Below are 24,969 nucleotides of genomic sequence, written 5' to 3' on the forward strand. Positions count from 1 at the left end.
CCTTTTTAATAAACAGAATCTCCTGAATGAATAAGAGTTATATATATCACAATGATGGTGGCATTAAAATCAGTTTTTCTCGCTAAAAATACAACCAATTAAGATGTCTAATATATTGAACATATTCACGAACATATTCACTGGGCCTAATTTGCATATTTATTTGCATCACAATATCTCATTAATTCACTATTCGTTATCATTTTTTTTTTAATTTATTGACTGTTTTTGTTTTATTATATTAGACAGAGTTCTATTCACACATATTTTTTTTACATCATTGATGAAATATTAGCATTTTGGGTGAGAAGCATGTTCCTGGGTATTTTTTAAATCAACTTCTGAGGTTTATGATTGTGATAAACAAAAACCAACGCACTTCAAACAAAAAAATAAACTCACAACCTGAAGTCAAATAAGAAAATCAATAACCATTTCTCAATATCTTTTTCGACCCTGACACCCCCCCCCCCGATTTATTTAATTACAAAATTCATTTCTACCTGAATGCATTTCACTTATCATCCATAAATCAGTTATTTTATTCTTTTGTTATATTATACATTTAAATCAAAACCTCCACTAATATATATTTATATATATATGCAAAACAAATATCCATTAGAAAACAAACATTTATTAACTCAGGCTTAGTATAATAATACAAATTAATTTTTACTTATATTTACCTTGGATTTTACTATTTCTCTATATAAATTATGACTAATCATTCCAAAGAAATTTCTTACAAGAAATTAAAACACTTTTTTTTTTTCTTATTTCCACTTGCTATTTTACATTAATATTGTGGGGTTTGCATCACACCAGACAACTAGAAACAACAAATAATTCAATAGTTCAAGATTGGGGGCAAGGAGTTTCTAAACTTGCCTTACCTTCTCAAGCAATGCAAGGATACATCCACTTATATATATGAACTCATCCAGGTTCTTCCTTCTTATGGTTGGCTGATTAAGCCATAAATACTGACTGGTAGAGCCAACTAGAGACAGATATCAAAACGTATGCAAGCTTCATCACCAGTTTCGATCACAAACGCTCATTCAGTTCCAGTGATTTGCCAGATTATTATTTGACTTCAGACAATATACATCCTTTTTGTGAGACCTATCATATATATATATATATATATATATATATATATATATATATGAACACATAGTTAATAAAATATGTTAAAAAACACTTTGAAGTGAGTTAAAAGCATATTTAATCTGAAAAGGAAACACTAGATAAATGGATAGTCCTTAATCCGCGGAGTTTCGAAGAAATACTCTCCTTCTCATCAGAGGGTAGGAATTAGCAAAATGCGGGATCGGATTTTGCATGCAGAAGTATTTGATGAAACAGCAAGTAAGTCAAAGATCTTACTTGAAAACAAAATAAGTTAAGCAGAGGGAATATAGTGAAGAAAAAGGTGATTACACGTGAATGGATAGTCTGATGGAAAATAAAAAATCCAGTGATGGTAAAATCCAAATGTAAATCTTCAAGAAAGTTAAAAGAATTTCCATTTGTACAAGTAAAATCCCAGGAAATCCCATATTTTGAAATTATTTGATTTATATATATATATATATATATATATATATATATATACTAGCTGTACCCGGCCACGCGTTGCTGTGGCTCAGTTTGTTAAAATGGAACACATTCCTCAAGAAAAAGTTCATTTAGTTCGTTTATTTACTTTTATATTTTTTTGCAATTTTTTTTAATCAATAAATGTTATTTTTTCCCCCAAAAAAAAGATTAATTTTTTACCATAAATTGTTAGGTGAAAGTTTATAATCAAAACAGTAACATTCAACAATTGTACTTTATGCATATAAAACACAAAATATTTAAAAAAAAAAATAAAAAAAAGTTAATAACGAAAGGGAAATAATTCCATTTTTAAACGAAAAAGTCAGTTTGGTATATCTTTTTGTTATTTTTTACATAAGTCCAGCTTACCATTCACATTGGAAATGTCGACATTTATAGGTTGTCAGGTACGTTTACAACGAATAAACTCCAATCTAGTAGATGTATCAGAATTTTTGTAGGAATTTTTTACACCCCTATCACGAAACTGCGAATAAAATATAAAAATATCGTAATTTCTCTTTTAAAAGTGGGTTATTTTCTTTATGAATTATACTTCCAAAATAAACAATTAAAGTTGTTTTAAAAGTAATGGAAATTTTTTTTTTTTTTTAGAAAACAGTAATGAATTTTACGAACTCAATATTTTTCAATTTTTAAACTTTAAAAATCTATCAAAATTTTTCTATTGATTCTATTTTTACGATATTTTCAGGGTCAATGTGAAATTTTATGCTCTTTCCAATAAACCGAATATAATACTTTAGACAAACGTTTTTTTAATTCACGCCCCCCCCCATTTTCAAGTGTCTATTAAAAAGTAAATAATTGATTTACTCACCAAAGTTTTATATATCACAAATTTAAGAGAAAAGGTCAATAAATAATATATTCAAATTTAAAACAAAAAAGTAGTGTTTTTTTAGAAATTTACCTGTAAAGTCCGAAGTTTAAAACCTTTTTAAAAAAAAACATGTTATTTGTTTTTTTGTTGTTTTTTTTTTTTTAATGAAACCTTGGCCCTTGCTCCTTTAATTGAAAAAAATTAGGGCTTGAGTTACATTTTTTGAGGAGTTATGAGCTTGGTAAGACGGGGTGGAATTATTCACTATTTGTCACGAAATTTCTGACACACCTACCAATCTACCCATGTTAAGAACGGCTTTCGGAATAGTCACCCCTAACCTTGCCAGCATACCCGAAAACTATAAAAGTTGACGTGTCGAATGTGAACGATGAGTTGGACGTAATGTAAAAATGTACCGAATTTAAAAGGGAATGAAATTCAAATTTTCGTTCCATTTTTACAACAACCGTAAAGCAGAGCATTCTTTGCAAATTTTACCTAACTTACTGTATTAATGCTATTTTTTTTAAGCAAAAAAAAAAAAAAATATTTAGGTTTGGCTATAAATTCCTACACTCATTTCACCCTAAATAATTTAGGTGACTGAAATAGGAATCTAATTGAATCTTTCTTCGAGTTATATCAAATTCATTAATATGGACTTTAGGGGCTTTTTTCGTATTTTACTGTAAAAATTATTTTTTATTATTACAAATGACGATGCTTTATTTATATAAAAAAAGCAAAAATAAATTCTTGCATTTTTTATTTACTACTGAAAACCATAACTTTAGTAAAGGTATTTTTTGTTTAAACAAAATAAAACATTTTCACTAAGAGTTACGTAAAAATAATTAGTTCATTATATTCTGCGATCATTATTTGAAAAATACTGCAATTTTCATTAAAATTCGTTAATTTCCTGATTTTTGGTGAATTTTTAAGTAAAGGGAGGGGTCAAAATGTTTATACACTTTGAGCGTCGGTATTCATTTTATCTGTACCTACCATTTTTCGATGAATATTTGATAGGAAAACGACCACGTGTGGTTAATTTAAATTAAATTTCAATCACATGGTTACATTATCAATAATCATGTGATTACACCCATTGAAAATTTACCGATATTGTAAACACATTCTGTTTACATTATCCTTTTAGTGATATCACATGCAGTGTTGACAACTGAGATTTAAAAAAACCCGCGAGATCAGGAGAAAGAAATATCCAGAAAATCGCTAGATTTTTAACTTTTATCGTCTGAAATTTTTAAAAATCGCTAATTCCCCCCCCCCAAAAAAAAAACTCCATATTTTAACTTCCTGCCATAAAAAAAATTATAAATATAGTATATTCAATATATAAAATGTTCCGTGTTTTCTCACTATATGTTTCTGGAATTATATTGAAGGGGTTAGCTCCCCAGAAGGCTTACATATTTTATCAGTTGTTTTACTTGTTTTTTCAGAGAGGGTATTTTTTTTTATTTTTTTTTTTTGCAGGAAACAAATCATAAACTACAACTTTTTATAATAAAAGTTAAATTGAAATATACTGCAAATTAAACATCACAATAATGGTGCAACATATTTTGAAATTAGAAAAATAAAAAAACAAAAAAACTTTGTTTTAGCATGTTAAAAATATTTAGGTTGGTAGATAATTAAATTCTAGTTTATTGGTATAATTTTTTTTTTTTTGCTGTTGCTTCTGGCTTTTTACAATTTTCGACTAAATACTTCTAAATTAAGCAGGATTGCTTAGGATCGTATTTTAAACTAAACTTCGGAGGTTGGAATGCCCACCCCCAACCTAAAATATACTTGGAAAAATCGATTTTATAGCGAGATTTAAGACTGGTTAGCCGAAAAAAAGGTGAAAAACAAAACAAATAATCAATAAATAATTGTTACCAAAGGCAATAAATGCTACTTTTTTTTACTTACATGAATGAGTTTATTTTATGTTTTAAAGTATTTTCAGGTGCTTTTCTTTATTTTTTAATCTAAAATTGCGGTGTGTGGGTGCCAAATACCTCCAGATTTTCTAGAATTTCCCGCCAGATTGCAAAAGAAATCTCCAGATCTAGCAGGAAAACCGCTAAATTGGAAACACTGGTCATGTGACAGGAAGCGGTAATAAATAAGTGTCCCTAAATAAAAAAAAATGGCGTATCGATATAAAAAAAAAACCCACCTATTTATCATAGAAAAATTAAGTATAATGTTATAATTAAAAAGAAATATATAAAAACACACATGGATATAGTAAACATATTATACCAAAACGTGGAAGCCATCCGTCCAGTGGTTTTTTAGACTTTTAATTGCGAACGAACCAAGAGTTACATTTTTATATATATATATATATATATATATATATATATATATATATAAATTAAATAATTTCAAATGTATAAAAAAAAATTTCCAAAGTGTTCAACACTAATATCTGAGCTAATTTGCCTGCTGCTATTAATAGAAGAAATATATATCGCTTTTAAACAAATTTTCTTTCCTTTTTCTGATACTGAGATCCTAGATTATTCAATTATTATCATAAAAGAGTCTTGCTTTGCACTTATGTGAAAACCATTATTTCGTCCACCTATGTGCTCTACTCATAAAAAATTTTGCTTCAAATATGATTTAATCCAATAATTTGTATGTGTTTGAAAAAAATTAGTTTTGCTTGAATTTAATTTGGATATTTTATCTGGTCAGCCATTTTATTTTTGTAGCATAGATGTAAGAGTGAATATCCTCAGTAATAATTTTTTATTCTTTGATTCCTAGAACCATAAAAGAAATACTGGAGAATTTTTCATATTGCATCATTTGTTCACTCATTTCACATTAATCACTATGCACAACAATAATTACATGGATAATAAAACACTTCCAAAGTTATATTTGCAGATTGCAAATATTATTCAAATGTCCACAATCTTCTTTTCCATGACATCCTTAAAATATACCTAACAAACCGTCCACTACAATTCTTTGTTTTAAACCTTTACATTATTAAACATTACATACTATTTTTCAAAATAACATGAACGTTTTACTGTTCATTATGCAATATATATTTAATTTCTGTTTGTTTTTTATTTTAATTTAAATGTGATTTAGATGTTACTTATTTAAATCTATATTCAGTTTTTGCACCAAATATTCACTTACAAAAAGCCAATTTTAAAATGATACTCAAATAATTACTTTATTTACAAATACTGTTATTACTATAAAATAGTATCTTCCTTATGATGTTTGTGTATGGACACTACTTTGTACACTCCTCCCCACAAAAAATTAAAAAGCAAAAAAATACTACATCATCATGTCACTTCAAGGATGCTGTTATCATATTATTTAATAACTAAAAAAAGAGCATTCTTGAAGTTAACTGTTCAGTATTATTTACAAATACAATAATTAAAAGATAATTCAATTAATACCTATTTTGTGAAAACTTTTTTTAAAAAATTATGAGGTTCAGTGGTGAGAGCAGGAATGTTTTGTTTTATTTAATTTTCCCAGGTAATACCCGTGCACAGATTTAATAACATATAATAATTGAATAACATATAATAATTACTGTATACAACAGTAATTATTATATGTGATTTCTATGCCATTTATTTTTACATTTTTCACATATGTAAATAATTTGCGATGACTATTTAGAGTATGATTTTGCAATGTAACTTGTTTTTTTTGTTTTTTTTTCCAGAATCAGAGGAACAATCTAGTGTTTCCTTAGAAACAATTAACAAAATTATTTCCCCAACGTTGCTTTCATTACGGCGAATCAAAGAAGCTTCAGAGTAAGTAAACATTATGTATGCACACATGATGACTGCAACTCATACCCAAGCATTACCACCCCTCCATATTTTGAATTTATTAAACATGTGTAGAGTGAATGTGTATTTTAAAACCCATTCAAACCAAAACCAAAAACCATTCCATTCTCTATTCACTTCCTCCACAAAACATATTAGCCTCTGTAGTTGCTTCACTAATCCTGTATCTCTACAAAGCCATCATTCGCCATGCATGGAGTATTGTTGCCACATATAAGCTGGGGCATCTACCACTAGTCTCTCCTTCTTGGATAGGGTCCAAAGAAAAGTCTCTAATCGAATAGGTCACACTTTGTCAACTAAACTCCAACCCCGTTCCCATCGCCACAATGTTGCATCTCTGTGCCTGTTTTACAAATATTTTAATGGAATGTGCTCTGATGCACTTGTGTCCCCTTGACATAGATACTCGTGACTAACCCAGTAAACAGCAAAATTTCACCCCTTCACTGTTGAAGTCTCTAGATACAAGAAAACCTTCTGCTCTAATAGTTTTTTTCTCTAAAACAGCTAGACATTGGAATTCCTTTCCTACAACTTGCTTCCTTGACTGTATTGACATACAAAATTTTAAATCTAATATAAACCAACATCTTGTTCATCTTCACTAACCATGGTCTAAAATAGAAGCCCCTTACATCCAAGTGGCGATATGCCTTGTTTGGGATGAACATGAACAAAAAAGAAAATCAGTTAATATCAGGAGTAACATCTGAAATAGAATGAAAACAAACATTAATTCAAAAAATATGTACACATTCTATTACCCACATCCTCTCCCTTTCTCTTGTGCTTTTTCTCATGTGCCAAAAGTTGAAACTCATGTCGAATTATTGTCTTCATTTGATATTTTTAATTGAATAAGGATTTGAAGCACTGCCAATGATTTACACTTTCCAGTACAAATATATGGACACCTTTTTAAGGGAACAATTTCATTATTCTAGTAAAATTCATGAGATATTAAAGCATTGCCAATGATTTACACTTTCCAGTACAAATATGTGGACACCTTTTTAAGGGAACAATTTCATTATTCTAGTAAAACTTCATGAGACATTGAAGCATTGCCAATGATTTACACTTTCCAGTACAAATATGTGGACACCTTGCAAAGGGAAAATTTCATTATTCTAGTAAAACTTCATGAGATATTGAAGCATTGCCAATGATTTACACTTTTCAGTACAAATATGTCGACACATTGCAAAGGTTACAATTTCATTATTCTAGTAAAACTCCATGAGATATTGAAGCATTACCAATGATTTACACTTTCCAGTACAAATATGTGGACACCTTGCAAAGGGAACAATTTCATTATTCTAGTAAAACTTCATGAGACATTGAAGCACTGCCAATGATTTAAACTTTCCAGTACAAATATGTGGACACCTTTTTAAGGGAACAATTTCATTATTCTAGTAAAACTTCATGAGACATTGAAGCACTGCCAATGATTTACACTTTCCAGTACAAATATGTGGACACCTTGCAAAGGGAACAATTTCATTATTCTAGTAAGACTTCATGAGATATTGAAGCATTGCCAATGATTTACACTTTCCAGTACAAATATGTGGACACATTGCAAAGGGAATGATTTCATTATTCTAGTAAAACTTCATGAGATATTGAAGCACTGCCAATGATTTAAACTTTCCAGTACAAATATGTGGACACCTTTTTAAGGGAACAATTTCATTATTCTAGTAAAACTTCATGAGACATTGAAGCACTGCCAATGATTTACACTTTCCAGTACAAATCTGTGGACACCTTGCAAAGGGAACAATTTCATTATTCTAGTAAAACTTTATGAGATATTGAAGCACTGCCAATGATTTACACTTTCCAGTACAAATCTGTGGACACCTTGCAAAGGGAACAATTTCATTATTCTAGTAAAAGTCTATGAGATATTGAAGCATTACCAATGATTTACACTTTCCAGTACAAATATGTGGACACCTTGCAAAGGGAACAATTTCATTATTCTAGTAAAACTTCATGAGATATTGAAGCATTACCAATGATTTACACTTTCCAGTACAAATATGTGGACACCTTGCAAAGGGAACAATTTCATTATTCTAGTAAAACTTTTTGAGATATTGAAGCACTGCCAATGATTTACACTTTCCAGTAAAAATATGTGGACACCTTGCAAAGGGAACAATTTCATTATTCTAGTAAAACTTCATGAGACATTGAAGCATTGCCAATGATTTACACTTTCCAGTACAAATATGTGGACACCTTGCAAAGGGAAAAATTTCATTATTCTAGTAAAACTTCATGAGATATTGAAGCATTGCCAATAATTTACACTTTCCAGTACAAATATGTGGACACATTGGAAAGGGAACAATTTCATTATTCTAGTAAAACTTTTTGAGATATTGAAGCACTGCCAATGATTTACACTTTCCAGTAAAAATATGTGGACCCCTTGCAAAGGGAACAATTTCATTATTCTAGTAAAACTTTATGAGACATTGAAGCATTGCCAATGATTTACACTTTCCAGTACAAATATGTGGACACCTTGCAAAGGGAAAAATTTCATTATTCTAGTAAAACTTCATGAGATATTGAAGCATTGCCAATGACTTTCACTTTCCAGTACAAATATGTGGACACATTGGAAAGGGAACAATTTCATTATTCTAGTAAAACTTCATGAGACATTGAAGCATTGCCAATGATTTACACTTTCCAGTACAAATATGTGGACACCTTTTTAAGGGAACAATTTCATTACTCTAGTAAAACTTCATGAGACATTGAAGCATTGCCAATGATTTACACTTTCCAGTACAAATATGTGGACACCTTGCAAAGGGAACAATTTCATTATTCTAGTAAAACTTCATGAGATATTGAAGCACTGCCAATGATTTACACTTTCCAGTACAAATATGTGGACACCTTCCAAAGGGAACAATTTCATTATTCTAGTAAAACTTCATGATACATTGAAGCACTGCCAATGATTTACACTTTCCAGTACAAATATGTGGACACCTTGCAAAGGGAATGATTTCATTATTCTAGTAAAAATTTGTGAGATATTGAAGCACTGCCAATGATTTACACTTTCCAGTACAAATATGTGGACACCTTGTAAAGGGAATGATTTCATTATTCTAGTAAAACTTCATGAGATATTGAAGCACTGCCAATGATTTACACTTTCCAGTACAAATATGTGGACACCTTGCAAAGGGAATGATTTCATTATTCTAGTAAAACTTCATGAGACATTGAAGCACTGCCAATAATTTACACTCTCCAGTACAAATATGTGGACACCTTGCAAAGGGAATGATTTCATTATTCTAGTAAAACTTCATGAGATATTGAAGCACTGCCAATGATTTACACTTTCCAGTACAAATATGTGGACACCTTGCAAAGGGAATGATTTCATTATTCTAGTAAAACTTCATGAGATATTGAAGCATTGCCAATGATTTACACTTTCCAGTACAAATATGTGGACACCTTGCAAAGGGAACAATTTCATTATTCTAGTAAAACTTCATGAGATATTGAAGCACTGCCAATGATTTACACTTTCCAGTACAAATATGTGGACACCTTGCAAAGGGAACAATTTCATTATTCTAGTAAAACCTCATGAGATATTGAAGCATTGCCAATGATTTACACTTTCCAGTACAAATATGTGGACACCTTGCAAAGGGAATGATTTCATTATTCTAGTAAAACTTCATGAGATATTGAATCATTGCCAATGATTTACACTTTCCAGTACAAATATGTGGACACCTTGCAAAGGGAATAATTTCATTATTCTAGTAAAACTTCATGAGACATTGAAGAATTGCCAATGATTTACACTTTCCAGTACAAATATGTGGACACCTTGCAAAGGGAATGATGTCATTATTCTAGTAAAACTTCATTAGACATTGAAGCATTGCCAATGATTTACACTTTCCAGTACAAATATGTGGACAACTTTTTAAGGGAACAATTTCATTATTCTAGTAAAACTTCATGAGACATTGATGCATTGCCAATGATTTACACTTTCCAGTACAAATATGTGGACACCTTGCAAAGGGAATGATTTCATTATTCTAGTAAAACTTTATGAGATATTGAAGCATTGCCAATGATTTACACTTTCCAGTACAAATATGTGGACACCTTGCAAAGGGAACAATTTCATTATTCTAGTAAAACTTCATGAGATATTGAAGCATTGCCAATGATTTACACTTTCCAGTACAAATATGTGGACACCTTGCAAAGGGAATGATTTCATTATTATAGTAAAAATTTGTGAGATATTGAAGCACTGCCAATGATTTACACTTTCCAGTACAAATATGTGGACACCTTGCAAAGGGAACAATTTCATTATTCTAGTAAAATTTCATGAGATATTGAAGCATTGCCAATGATTTACACTTTCCAGTACAAATATGTGGACACCTTGCAAAGGGAATGATTTCATTATTCTAGTAAAACTTCATGAGATATTGAAGCACTGCCAATGATTTACACTTTCCAGTACAAATATGTGGACACTTTGCAAAGGGAATGATTTCATTATTCTAGTAAAACTTCATGAGACATTGAAGCACTGCCAATGATTTACACTTTCCAGTACAAATATGTGGACACCTTGCAAAGGGAATGATTTCATTATTCTAGTAAAACTTCATGAGATATTGAAGCACTGCCAATGATTTACACTTTCCAGTACAAATATGTGGACACCTTGCAAAGGGAACAATTTCATTATTCTAGTAAAACTTCATGAGATATTGAAGCACTGCCAATGATTTACACTTTCCAGTACAAATATGTGGACACCTTGAAAAGGGAACAATTTGATTATTCCAGTAAAACTTCATGAGATATTGAAGCACTGCCAATGATTTACACTTTCCAGTACAAATATGTGGACACCTTGCAAAGGGAATGATTTCAGTATTCTAGTAAAACTTCATGAGATATTGAAGCACTGCCAATGATTTATACTTTCCAGTACAAATCTGTGGACACCTTGCAAAGGGAATGATTTCATTATTCTAGTAAAACTTCATGAGATATTGAAGCACTGCCAATGATTTAAACTTTCCAGTACAAATATGTGGACACCTTGCAAAGGGAATGATTTCATTATTCTAGTAAAACTTCATGAGACATTGAAGCACTGCCAATAATTTACACTTTCCAGTACAAATATGTGGACACCTTGCAAATAGAACAATTTCATTATTCTAGTAAAACTTCATGAGATATTGAAGCATTTCCAATGATTTACACTTTCCAGTACAAATATGTGGACACCATGCAAAGGGAATGATTTCATTATTCTAGTAAAACTTCATGAGATATTGAAGCATTGCCAATGATTTACACTTTCCAGTACAAATATGTGGACACCTTGCAAAGGGAACAATTTCATTATTATAGTAAAACTTCATGAGATATTGAAGCACTGCCAATGATTTACACTTTCCAGTACAAATATGTGGACACCTTGCAAAGGGAACCATTCCATTATTCTAGTAAAACTTTATGAGATATTGAAGCACTGCCAATGATTTACACTTTCCAGTACAAATATGTGGACACCTTGCAAAGGGAACAATTTCATTATTCTAGTAAAAATTTGTGAGATATTGAAGCACTGCCAATGATTTACACTTTCCAGTACAAATATGTGGACACCTTGTAAAGGGAATGATTTCATTATTCTAGTAAAACTTCATGAGATATTGGAGCACTGCCAATGATTTAAACTTTCCAGTACAAATATGTGGACACCTTGCAAAGGGAACAATTTCATTATTCTAGTAAAACTTCATGAGACATTGAAGCACTGCCAATAATTTACACTCTCCAGTACAAATATGTGGACACCTTGCAAAGGGAATGATTTCATTATTCTAGTAAAACTTCATGAGATATTGAAGCACTGCCAATGATTTAAACTTTCCAGTACAAATATGTGGACACCTTGCAAAGGGAATGATTTCATTATTCTAGTAAAACTTCATGAGATATTGAAGCATTGCCAATGATTTACACTTTCCAGTACAAATATGTGGACACCTTGCAAAGGGAACAATTTCATTATTATAGTAAAACTTCATGAGATATTGAAGCACTGCCAATGATTTACACTTTCCAGTACAAATATGTGGACACCTTGCAAAGGGAATGATTTCATTATTCTAGTAAAACCTCATGAGATATTGAAGCATTGCCAATGATTTACACTTTCCAGTACAAATATGTGGACACCTTGCAAAGGGAATGATTTCATTATTCTAGTAAAACTTCATGAGATATTGAATCATTGCCAATGATTTACACTTTCCAGTACAAATATGTGGACACCTTGCAAAGGGAATAATTTCATTATTCTAGTAAAACTTCATGAGACATTGAAGAATTGCCAATGATTTACACTTTCCAGTACAAATATGTGGACACCTTGCAAAGGGAATGATGTCATTATTCTAGTAAAACTTCATTAGACATTGAAGCATTGCCAATGATTTACACTTTCCAGTACAAATATGTGGACAACTTTTTAAGGGAACAATTTCATTATTCTAGTAAAACTTCATGAGACATTGATGCATTGCCAATGATTTACACTTTCCAGTACAAATATGTGGACACCTTGCAAAGGGAATGATTTCATTATTCTAGTAAAACTTTATGAGATATTGAAGCATTGCCAATGATTTACACTTTCCAGTACAAATATGTGGACACCTTGCAAAGGGAACAATTTCATTATTCTAGTAAAACTTCATGAGATATTGAAGCATTGCCAATGATTTACACTTTCCAGTACAAATATGTGGACACCTTGCAAAGGAAATGATTTCATTATTCTAGTAAAACTTCATGAGATATTGAAGCATTGCCAATGATTTACACTTTCCAGTACAAATATGTGGACACCTTGCAAAGGGAACAATTTCATTATTCTAGTAAAACTTCATGAGATATTGAAGCATTGCCAATGATTTACACTTTCCAGTACAAATATGTGGACACCTTGCAAAGGGAACAATTTCATTATTCTAGTAAAACTTCATGAGATATTGAAGCATTGCCAATGATTTACACTTTCCAGTACAAATATGTGGACACCTTGCAAAGGGAATGATTTCATTATTATAGTAAAAATTTGTGAGATATTGAAGCACTGCCAATGATTTACACTTTCCAGTACAAATATGTGGACACCTTGCAAAGGGAACAATTTCATTATTCTAGTAAAATTTCATGACATATTGAAGCACTGCCAATGATTTACACTTTCCAGTACAAATATGTGGACACCTTGCAAAGGGAATGATTTCATTATTCTAGTAAAACTTCATGAGATATTGAAGCACTGCCAATGATTTACACTTTCCAGTACAAATATGTGGACACTTTGCAAAGGGAATGATTTCATTATTCTAGTAAAACTTCATGAGACATTGAAGCACTGCCAATGATTTACACTTTCCAGTACAAATATGTGGACACCTTGAAAAGGGAATGATTTCATTATTCTAGTAAAACTTCATGAGATATTGAAGCACTGCCAATGATTTACACTTTCCAGTACAAATATGTGGACACCTTGCAAAGGGAACAATTTCATTATTCTAGTAAAACTTCATGAGATATTGAAGCACTGCCAATGATTTACACTTTCCAGTACAAATATGTGGACACCTTGAAAAGGGAACAATTTGATTATTCCAGTAAAACTTCATGAGATATTGAAGCACTGCCAATGATTTACACTTTCCAGTACAAATATGTGGACACCTTGCAAAGGGAATGATTTCATTATTCTAGTAAAACTTCATGAGACATTGAAGCACTGCCAATAATTTACACTTTCCAGTACAAATATGTGGACACCTTGCAAATAGAACAATTTCATTATTCTAGTAAAACTTCATGAGATATTGAAGCATTTCCAATGATTTACACTTTCCAGTACAAATATGTGGACACCATGCAAAGGGAATGATTTCATTATTCTAGTAAAACTTCATGAGATATTAAAGCATTGCCAATGATTTACACTTTCCAGTACAAATATGTGGACACCTTGCAAAGGGAACCATTCCATTATTCTAGTAAAACTTCATGAGATATTGAAGCATTGCCAATAATTTACACTTTCCAGTACAAATATGTGGACACATTGGAAAGGGAACAATTTCATTATTCTAGTAAAACTTTTTGAGATATTGAAGCACTGCCAATGATTTACACTTTCCAGTAAAAATATGTGGACCCCTTGCAAAGGGAACAATTTCATTATTCTAGTAAAACTTTATGAGACATTGAAGCATTGCCAATGATTTACACTTTCCAGTACAAATATGTGGACACCTTGCAAAGGGAAAAATTTCATTATTCTAGTAAAACTTCATGAGATATTGAAGCATTGCCAATGACTTTCACTTTCCAGTACAAATATGTGGACACATTGGAAAGGGAACAATTTCATTATTCTAGTAAAACTTCATGAGACATTGAAGCATTGCCAATGATTTACACTTTCCAGTACAAATATGTGGACACCTTTTTAAGGGAACAATTTCATTACTCTAGTAAAACTTCATGAGACATTGAAGCATTGCCAATGATTTACACTTTCCAGTACAAATATGTGGACACCTTGCAAAGGGAACAATTTCATTATTCTAGTAAAACTTCATGAGATATTGAAGCACTGCCAATGATTTACACTTTCCAGTACAAATATGTGGACACCTTCCAAAGGGAACAATTTCATTATTCTAGTAAAACTTCATGATACATTGAAGCACTGCCAATGATTTACACTTTCCAGTACAAATATGTGGACACCTTGCAAAGGGAATGATTTCATTATTCTAGTAAAAATTTGTGAGATATTGAAGCACTGCCAATGATTTACACTTTCCAGTACAAATATGTGGACACCTTGTAAAGGGAATGATTTCATTATTCTAGTAAAACTTCATGAGATATTGAAGCACTGCCAATGATTTAAACTTTCCAGTACAAATATGTGGACACCTTGCAAAGGGAATGATTTCATTATTCTAGTAAAACTTCATGAGACATTGAAGCACTGCCAATAATTTACACTCTCCAGTACAAATATGTGGACACCTTGCAAAGGGAATGATTTCATTATTCTAGTAAAACTTCATGAGATATTGAAGCACTGCCAATGATTTACACTTTCCAGTACAAATATGTGGACACCTTGCAAAGGGAATGATTTCATTATTCTAGTAAAACTTCATGAGATATTGAAGCATTGCCAATGATTTACACTTTCCAGTACAAATATGTGGACACCTTGCAAAGGGAACAATTTCATTATTCTAGTAAAACTTCATGAGATATTGAAGCACTGCCAATGATTTACACTTTCCAGTACAAATATGTGGACACCTTGCAAAGGGAATGATTTCATTATTCTAGTAAAACCTCATGAGATATTGAAGCATTGCCAATGATTTACACTTTCCAGTACAAATATGTGGACACCTTGCAAAGGGAATGATTTCATTATTCTAGTAAAACTTCATGAGATATTGAATCATTGCCAATGATTTACACTTTCCAGTACAAATATGTGGACACCTTGCAAAGGGAATAATTTCATTATTCTAGTAAAACTTCATGAGACATTGAAGAATTGCCAATGATTTACACTTTCCAGTACAAATATGTGGACACCTTGCAAAGGGAATGATGTCATTATTCTAGTAAAACTTCATTAGACATTGAAGCATTGCCAATGATTTACACTTTCCAGTACAAATATGTGGACAACTTTTTAAGGGAACAATTTCATTATTCTAGTAAAACTTCATGAGACATTGATGCATTGCCAATGATTTACACTTTCCAGTACAAATATGTGGACACCTTGCAAAGGGAATGATTTCATTATTCTAGTAAAACTTTATGAGATATTGGAGCATTGCCAATGATTTACACTTTCCAGTACAAATATGTGGACACCTTGCAAAGGGAACAATTTCATTATTCTAGTAAAACTTCATGAGATATTGAAGCATTGCCAATGATTTACACTTTCCAGTACAAATATGTGGACACCTTGCAAAGGGAATGATTTCATTATTATAGTAAAAATTTGTGAGATATTGAAGCACTGCCAATGATTTACACTTTCCAGTACAAATATGTGGACACCTTGCAAAGGGAACAATTTCATTATTCTAGTAAAATTTCATGAGATATTGAAGCACTGCCAATGATTTACACTTTCCAGTACAAATATGTGGACACCTTGCAAAGGGAATGATTTCATTATTCTAGTAAAACTTCATGAGATATTGAAGCACTGCCAATGATTTACACTTTCCAGTACAAATATGTGGACACCTTGCAAAGGGAACAATTTCATTATTCTAGTAAAATTTCATGAGATATTGAAGCATTGCCAATGATTTACACTTTCCAGTACAAATATGTGGACACCTTGCAAAGGGAATGATTTCATTATTCTAGTAAAACTTCATGAGATATTGAAGCACTGCCAATGATTTACACTTTCCAGTACAAATATGTGGACACTTTGCAAAGGGAATGATTTCATTATTCTAGTAAAACTTAATGAGACATTGAAGCACTGCCAATGATTTACACTTTCCAGTACAAATATGTGGACACCTTGCAAAGGGAATGATTTCATTATTCTAGTAAAACTTCATGAGATATTGAAGCACTGCCAATGATTTACACTTTCCAGTACAAATATGTGGACACCTTGCAAAGGGAACAATTTCATTATTCTAGTAAAACTTCATGAGATATTGAAGCACTGCCAATGATTTACACTTTCCAGTACAAATATGTGGACACCTTGAAAAGGGAACAATTTGATTATTCCAGTAAAACTTCATGAGATATTGAAGCACTGCCAATGATTTACACTTTCCAGTACAAATATGTGGACACCTTGCAAAGGGAATGATTTCAGTATTCTAGTAAAACTTCATGAGATATTGAAGCACTGCCAATGATTTATACTTTCCAGTAAAAATATGTGGACACCTTGCAAAGGGAATGATTTCATTATTCTAGTAAAACTTCATGAGATATTGAAGCACTGCCAATGATTTACACTTTCCAGTACAAATATGTGGACACCTTGCAAAGGGAATGATTTCATTATTCTAGTAAAACTTCATGAGACATTGAAGCACTGCCAATAATTTACACTCTCCAGTACAAATATGTGGACACCTTGCAAATAGAACAATTTCATTATTCTAGTAAAACTTCATGAGATATTGAAGCATTTCCAATGATTTACACTTTCCAGTACAAATATGTGGACACCATGCAAAGGGAATGATTTCATTATTCTAGTAAAACTTCATGAGATATTGAAGCATTGCCAATGATTTACACTTTCCAGTACAAATATGTGGACACCTTGCAAAGGGAACAATTTCATTATTCTAGTAAAACTTCATGAGATATTGAAGCACTGCCAATGATTTACACTTTCCAGTACAAATATGTGGACACCTTGCAAAGGGAACCATTCCATTATTCTAGTAAAACTTTATGAGATATTGAAGCACTGCCAATGATTTACACTTTCCAGTACAAATATGTGGACACCTTGCAAAGGGAACAATTTCATTATTCTAGTAAAAATTTGTGAGATATTGAAGTACTGCCAATGATTTACACTTTCCAGTACAAATATGTGGACACCTTGTAAAGGGAATGATTTCATTATTCTAGTAAAACTTCATGAGATATTGAAGCACTGCCAATGATTTAAACTTTCCAGTACAAATATGTGGACACCTTGCAAAGGGAATGATTTCATTATTCTAGTAAAACTTCATGAGATATTGAAGCATTGCCAATGATTTACACTTTCCAGTACAAATATGTGGACACCTTGCAAAGGGAACAATTTCATTATTATAGTAAAACTTCATGAGATATTGAAGCACTGCCAATGATTTACACTTTCCAGTACAAATATGTGGACACCTTGCAAAGGGAATGATTTCATTATTCTAGTAAAACCTCATGAGATATTGAAGCATTGCCAATGATTTACACTTTCCAGTACAAATATGTGGACACCTTGCAAAGGGAATGATTTCATTATTCTAGTAAAACTTCATGAGATATTGAATCATTGCCAATGATTTACACTTTCCAGTACAAATATGTGGACACCTTGCAAAGGGAATAATTTCATTATTCTAGTAAAACTTCATGAGACATTGAAGAATTGCCAATGATTTACACTTTCCAGTACAAATATGTGGACACCTTGCAAAGGGAATGATGTCATTATTCTAGTAAAACTTCATTAGACATTGAAGCATTGCCAATGATTTACACTTTCCAGTACAAATATGTGGACAACTTTTTAAGGGAACAATTTCATTATTCTAGTAAAACTTCATGAGACATTGATGCATTGCCAATGATTTACACTTTCCAGTACAAATATGTGGACACCTTGCAAAGGGAATGATTTCATTATTCTAGTAAAACTTTATGAGATATTGAAGCATTGCCAATGATTTACACTTTCCAGTACAAATATGTGGACACCTTGCAAAGGGAACAATTTTATTATTCTAGTAAAACTTCATGAGATATTGAAGCATTGCCAATGATTTACACTTTCCAGTACAAATATGTGGACACCTTGCAAAGGGAATGATTTCATTATTCTAGTAAAACTTCATGAGATATTGAAGCATTGCCAATGATTTACACTTTCCAGTACAAATATGTGGACACCTTGCAAAGGGAACAATTTCATTATTCTAGTAAAACTTCATGAGATATTGAAGCATTGCCAATGATTTACACTTTCCAGTACAAATATGTGGACACCTTGCAAAGGGAACAATTTCATTATTCTAGTAAAACTTCATGAGATATTGAAGCATTGCCAATGATTTACACTTTCCAGTACAAATATGTGGACACCTTGCAAAGGGAACAATTTCATTATTATAGTAAAACTTCATGAGATATTGAAGCACTGCCAATGATTTACACTTTCCAGTACAAATATGTGGACACCTTGCAAAGGGAACCATTCCATTATTCTAGTAAAACTTTATGAGATATTGAAGCACTGCCAATGATTTACACTTTCCAGTACAAATATGTGGACACCTTGCAAAGGGAACAATTTCATTATTCTAGTAAAAATTTGTGAGATATTGAAGTACTGCCAATGATTTACACTTTCCAGTACAAATATGTGGACACCTTGTAAAGGGAATGATTTCATTATTCTAGTAAAACTTCATGAGATATTGAAGCACTGCCAATGATTTAAACTTTCCAGTACAAATATGTGGACACCTTGCAAAGGGAATGATTTCATTATTCTAGTAAAACTTCATGAGATATTGAAGCATTGCCAATGATTTACACTTTCCAGTACAAATATGTGGACACCTTGCAAAGGGAACAATTTCATTATTATAGTAAAACTTCATGAGATATTGAAGCACTGCCAATGATTTACACTTTCCAGTACAAATATGTGGACACCTTGCAAAGGGAATGATTTCATTATTCTAGTAAAACCTCATGAGATATTGAAGCATTGCCAATGATTTACACTTTCCAGTACAAATATGTGGACACCTTGCAAAGGGAATGATTTCATTATTATAGTAAAACTTCATGAGATATTGAATCATTGCCAATGATTTACACTTTCCAGTACAAATATGTGGACACCTTGCAAAGGGAATAATTTCATTATTCTAGTAAAACTTCATGAGACATTGAAGAATTGCCAATGATTTACACTTTCCAGTACAAATATGTGGACACCTTGCAAAGGGAATGATGTCATTATTCTAGTAAAACTTCATTAGACATTGAAGCATTGCCAATGATTTACACTTACCAGTACATATATGTGGACAACTTTTTAAGGGAACAATTTCATTATTCTAGTAAAACTTCATGAGACATTGATGCATTGCCAATGATTTACACTTTCCAGTACAAATATGTGGACACCTTGCAAAGGGAATGATTTCATTATTCTAGTAAAACTTTATGAGATATTGAAGCATTGCCAATGATTTACACTTTCCAGTACAAATATGTGGACACCTTGCAAAGGGAACAATTTCATTATTCTAGTAAAACTTCATGAGATATTGAAGCATTGCCAATGATTTACACTTTCCAGTACAAATATGTGGACACCTTGCAAAGGGAATGATTTCATTATTCTAGTAAAACTTCATGAGATATTGAAGCATTGCCAATGATTTACACTTTCCAGTACAAATATGTGGACACCTTGCAAAGGGAACAATTTCATTATTCTAGTAAAACTTCATGAGATATTGAAGCATTGCCAATGATTTACACTTTCCAGTACAAATATGTGGACACCTTGCAAAGGGAACAATTTCATTATTCTAGTAAAACTTCATGAGATATTGAAGCATTGCCAATGATTTACACTTTCCAGTACAAATATGTGGACACCTTGCAAAGGGAATGATTTCATTATTATAGTAAAAATTTGTGAGATATTGAAGCACTGCCAATGATTTACACTTTCCAGTACAAATATGTGGACACCTTGCAAAGGGAACAATTTCATTATTCTAGTAAAATTTCATGAGATATTGAAGCACTGCCAATGATTTACACTTTCCAGTACAAATATGTGGACACCTTGCAAAGGGAATGATTTCATTATTCTAGTAAAACTTCATGAGATATTGAAGCACTGCCAATGATTTACACTTTCCAGTACAAATATGTGGACACTTTGCAAAGGGAATGATTTCATTATTCTAGTAAAACTTCATGAGACATTGAAGCACTGCCAATGATTTACACTTTCCAGTACAAATATGTGGACACCTTGCAAAGGGAATGATTTCATTATTCTAGTAAAACTTCATGAGATATTGAAGCACTGCCAATGATTTACACTTTCCAGTACAAATATGTGGACACCTTGCAAAGGGAATGATTTCATTATTCTAGTAAAACTTCATGAGATATTGAAGCACTGCCAATGATTTACACTTTCCAGTACAAATATGTGGACACCTTGAAAAGGGAACAATTTGATTATTCCAGTAAAACTTCATGAGATATTGAAGCACTGCCAATGATTTACACTTTCCAGTACAAATATGTGGACACCTTGCAAAGGGAATGATTTCAGTATTCTAGTAAAACTTCATGAGATATTGAAGCACTGCCAATGATTTATACTTTCCAGTACAAATATGTGGACACCTTGCAAAGGGAATGATTTCATTATTCTAGTAAAACTTCATGAGATATTGAAGCACTGCCAATGATTTAAACTTTCCAGTACAGATATGTGGACACCTTGCAAAGGGAATGATTTCATTATTCTAGTAAAACTTCATGAGACATTGAAGCACTGCCAATAATTTACACTTTCCAGTACAAATATGTGGACACCTTGCAAATAGAACAATTTCATTATTCTAGTAAAACTTCATGAGATATTGAAGCATTTTCAATGATTTACACTTTCCAGTACAAATATGTGGACACCATGCAAAGGGAATGATTTCATTATTCTAGTAAAACTTCATGAGATATTGAAGCATTGCCAATGATTTACACTTTCCAGTACAAATATGTGGACACCTTGCAAAGGGAACCATTCCATTATTCTAGTAAAACTTTATGAGATATTGAAGCACTGCCAATGATTTACACTTTCCAGTACAAATATGTGGACACCTTGCAAAGGGAACAATTTCATTATTCTAGTAAAACTTCATGAGATATTGAAGCACTGCCAATGATTTACACTTTCCAGTACAAATATGTGGACACCTTGCAAAGGGAACAATTTCATTATTCTAGTAAAACTTCATGAGATATTGAAGCACTGCCAATGATTTACACTTTCCAGTACAAATATGTGGACACCTTGCAAAGGGAACAATTTAATTATTCCAGTAAAACTTCATGAGATATTGAAGCACTGCCAATGATTTACACTTTCCAGTACAAATATGTGGACACCTTGCAAAGGGAACAATTTCATTATTCTAGTAAAACTTCATGAGATATTGAAGCAGTGCCAATGATTTACACTTTCCAGTACAAATATGTGGACACCTTGCAAAGGGAACAATTTCATTATTCTAGTAAAACTTCATGAGATATTGAAGCACTGCCAATGATTTACACTTTCCTGTACAAATATGTGGACACCTTGCAGAGGTTACAATTTCATTATTCTAGTAAAACTTCATGAGATATTGAAGCACTGCCAATGATTTACACTTTCCAGTACAAATATGTGGACACCTTGCAAAGGGAACAATTTCATTATTCTAGTAAAACTTCATGATACATTGAAGCACTGCCAATGATTTACACTTTCCAGTACAAATATGTGAACACCTTGCAAAGGGAACAATTTAATTATTCTAGTAAAACTTCATGAGATATTGAAGCACTGCCAATGATTTACACTTTCCAGTACAAATATGTGGACACCTTGCAAAGGGAACAATTTAATTATTCCAGTAAAACTTCATGAGATATTGAAGCACTGCCAATGATTTACACTTTCCAGTACAAATATGTGGACACCTTGCAAAGGGAACAATTTCATTATTCTAGTAAAACTTCATGATACATTGAAGCACTGCCAATGATTTACACTTTCCAGTACAAATATGTGGACACCTTGCAAAGGGAACAATTTCATTATTCTAGTAAAACTTCATGATACATTGAAGCACTGCCAATGATTTACACTTTCCAGTACAAATATGTGGACACCTTGCAAAGGGAACAATTTAATTATTCTAGTAAAACTTCATGAGATATTGAAGCACTGCCAATGATTTACACTTTCCAGTACAAATATGTGGACACCTTGCAAAGGGAACAATTTAATTATTCCAGTAAAACTTCATGAGATATTGAAGCACTGCCAATGATTTACACTTTCCAGTACAAATATGTGGACACCTTGCAAAGGGAACAATTTCATTATTCTAGTAAAACTTCATGAGATATTGAAGCACTGCCAATGATTTACACTTTCCAGTACAAATATGTGGACACCTTGCAAAGGGAATGATTTCATTATTTTAGTAAAACTTTATGAGACATTGAAGCATTGACAATGATTTACACTTTACAGTACAAATATGTGGACACCTTGCAAAGGTTACAATTTCATTATTCTAGTAAAACTTCATGAGATATTGAAGCATTGCCAATGATTTACACTTTCCAGTACAAATATGTGGACACCTTGCAAAGGGAACAATTTCATTATTCTAGTAAAACTTCATGAGATATTGAAGCATTGCCAATGATTTACACTTTCCAGTACAAATATGTGGACACCTTGCAAAGGTTACAATTTCATTATTCTAGTAAAACTTCATGAGATATTGAAGCATTGCCAATGATTTACACTTTCCAGTACAAATATGTGGACACCTTGCAAAGGGAATGATTTCATTATTCTAGTAAAACTTCATGAGATATTGAAGCACTGCCAATGATTTACACTTTCCAGTAAAAATATGTGGACACCTTGCAAAGGTTACAATTTCATTATTCTAGTAAAACTTCATGAGATATTGAAGCATTGCCAATGATTTACACTTTCCAGTACAAATATGTGGACACCTTGCAAAGGGAACAATTTCATTATTCTAGTAAAACTTCATGAGATATTGAAGCACTGCCAATGATTTACACTTTCCAGTGCAAATATGAGACACCTTGCAAAGGAAACAATTTCATTATTCAAGTAAAACTTCATGAGACATTGAAGCACTGCCAATGATTTAAACTTTCCAGTACAAATATGTGGACACCTTGCAAAGGGAATGATTTCATTATTCTAGTAAAACTTCATGAGACATTGAAGCACTGCCAATGATTTACACTTTCCAGTACAAATATGTGGACACCTTGCAAAGGGAATGATTTCATTATTCTAGTAAAACTTCATGAGACATTGAAGCACTGCCAATGATTTATACTTTCCAGTACAAATATGTGGACACCTTGCAAAGGGAATGATTTCATTATTCTAGTAAAACTTCATGAGATATTGAAGCACTGCCAATGATTTATACTTTCTATTAAACATATGTGGACACCTTGCAAAGGGAACAATTTCATTATTCTAGTAAAACTTCATGAGATATTGAAGCACTGCCAATGATTTAAACTTTCCAGTACAAATATGTGGACACCTTTTTAAGGGAACAATTTCATTATTCTAGTAAAACTTCATGAGACATTGAAGCATTGCCAATGATTTACACTTTCCAGTACAAATATGTGGACACCTTGCAAAGGGAATGATTTCATTATTATAGTAAAACTTCATGAGATATTGAAGCACTGCCAATGATTTAAACTTTCCAGTACAAATATGTGGACACCTTGCAAAGGGAACAATTTCATTATTCTAGTAAAACTTCATGAGATATTGAAGCACTGCCAATGATTTACACTTTCCAGTACAAATATGTGGACACCTTTTTAAGGGAACAATTTCATTATTCTAGTAAAACTTCATGAGATATTGAAGCATTGCCAATGAGTTAC

General features: G+C 31.9%; 1 protein-coding gene across 1 annotated transcript in view; it reads left to right on the plus strand.

Annotated features, from left to right (window-relative positions):
- Positions 1-24,969, plus strand: part of LOC145268221 (uncharacterized) — a 339,574-nt gene that overhangs the window by 275,959 nt on the left and 38,646 nt on the right. Inside the window, exon 6 of the mRNA XM_080123524.1 lies at positions 6,189-6,282. Within this exon, the coding sequence (XP_079979650.1) occupies positions 6,189-6,282 (94 nt within the window). The remainder of the gene's footprint in view (positions 1-6,188; positions 6,283-24,969) is intronic.

This window comes from Euprymna scolopes, chromosome 43 (genome assembly GCF_053919585.1).
Source record: "Euprymna scolopes isolate OS-2025 chromosome 43, ASM5391958v1, whole genome shotgun sequence".
NCBI lineage: Eukaryota > Metazoa > Mollusca > Cephalopoda > Sepiida > Sepiolidae > Euprymna > Euprymna scolopes.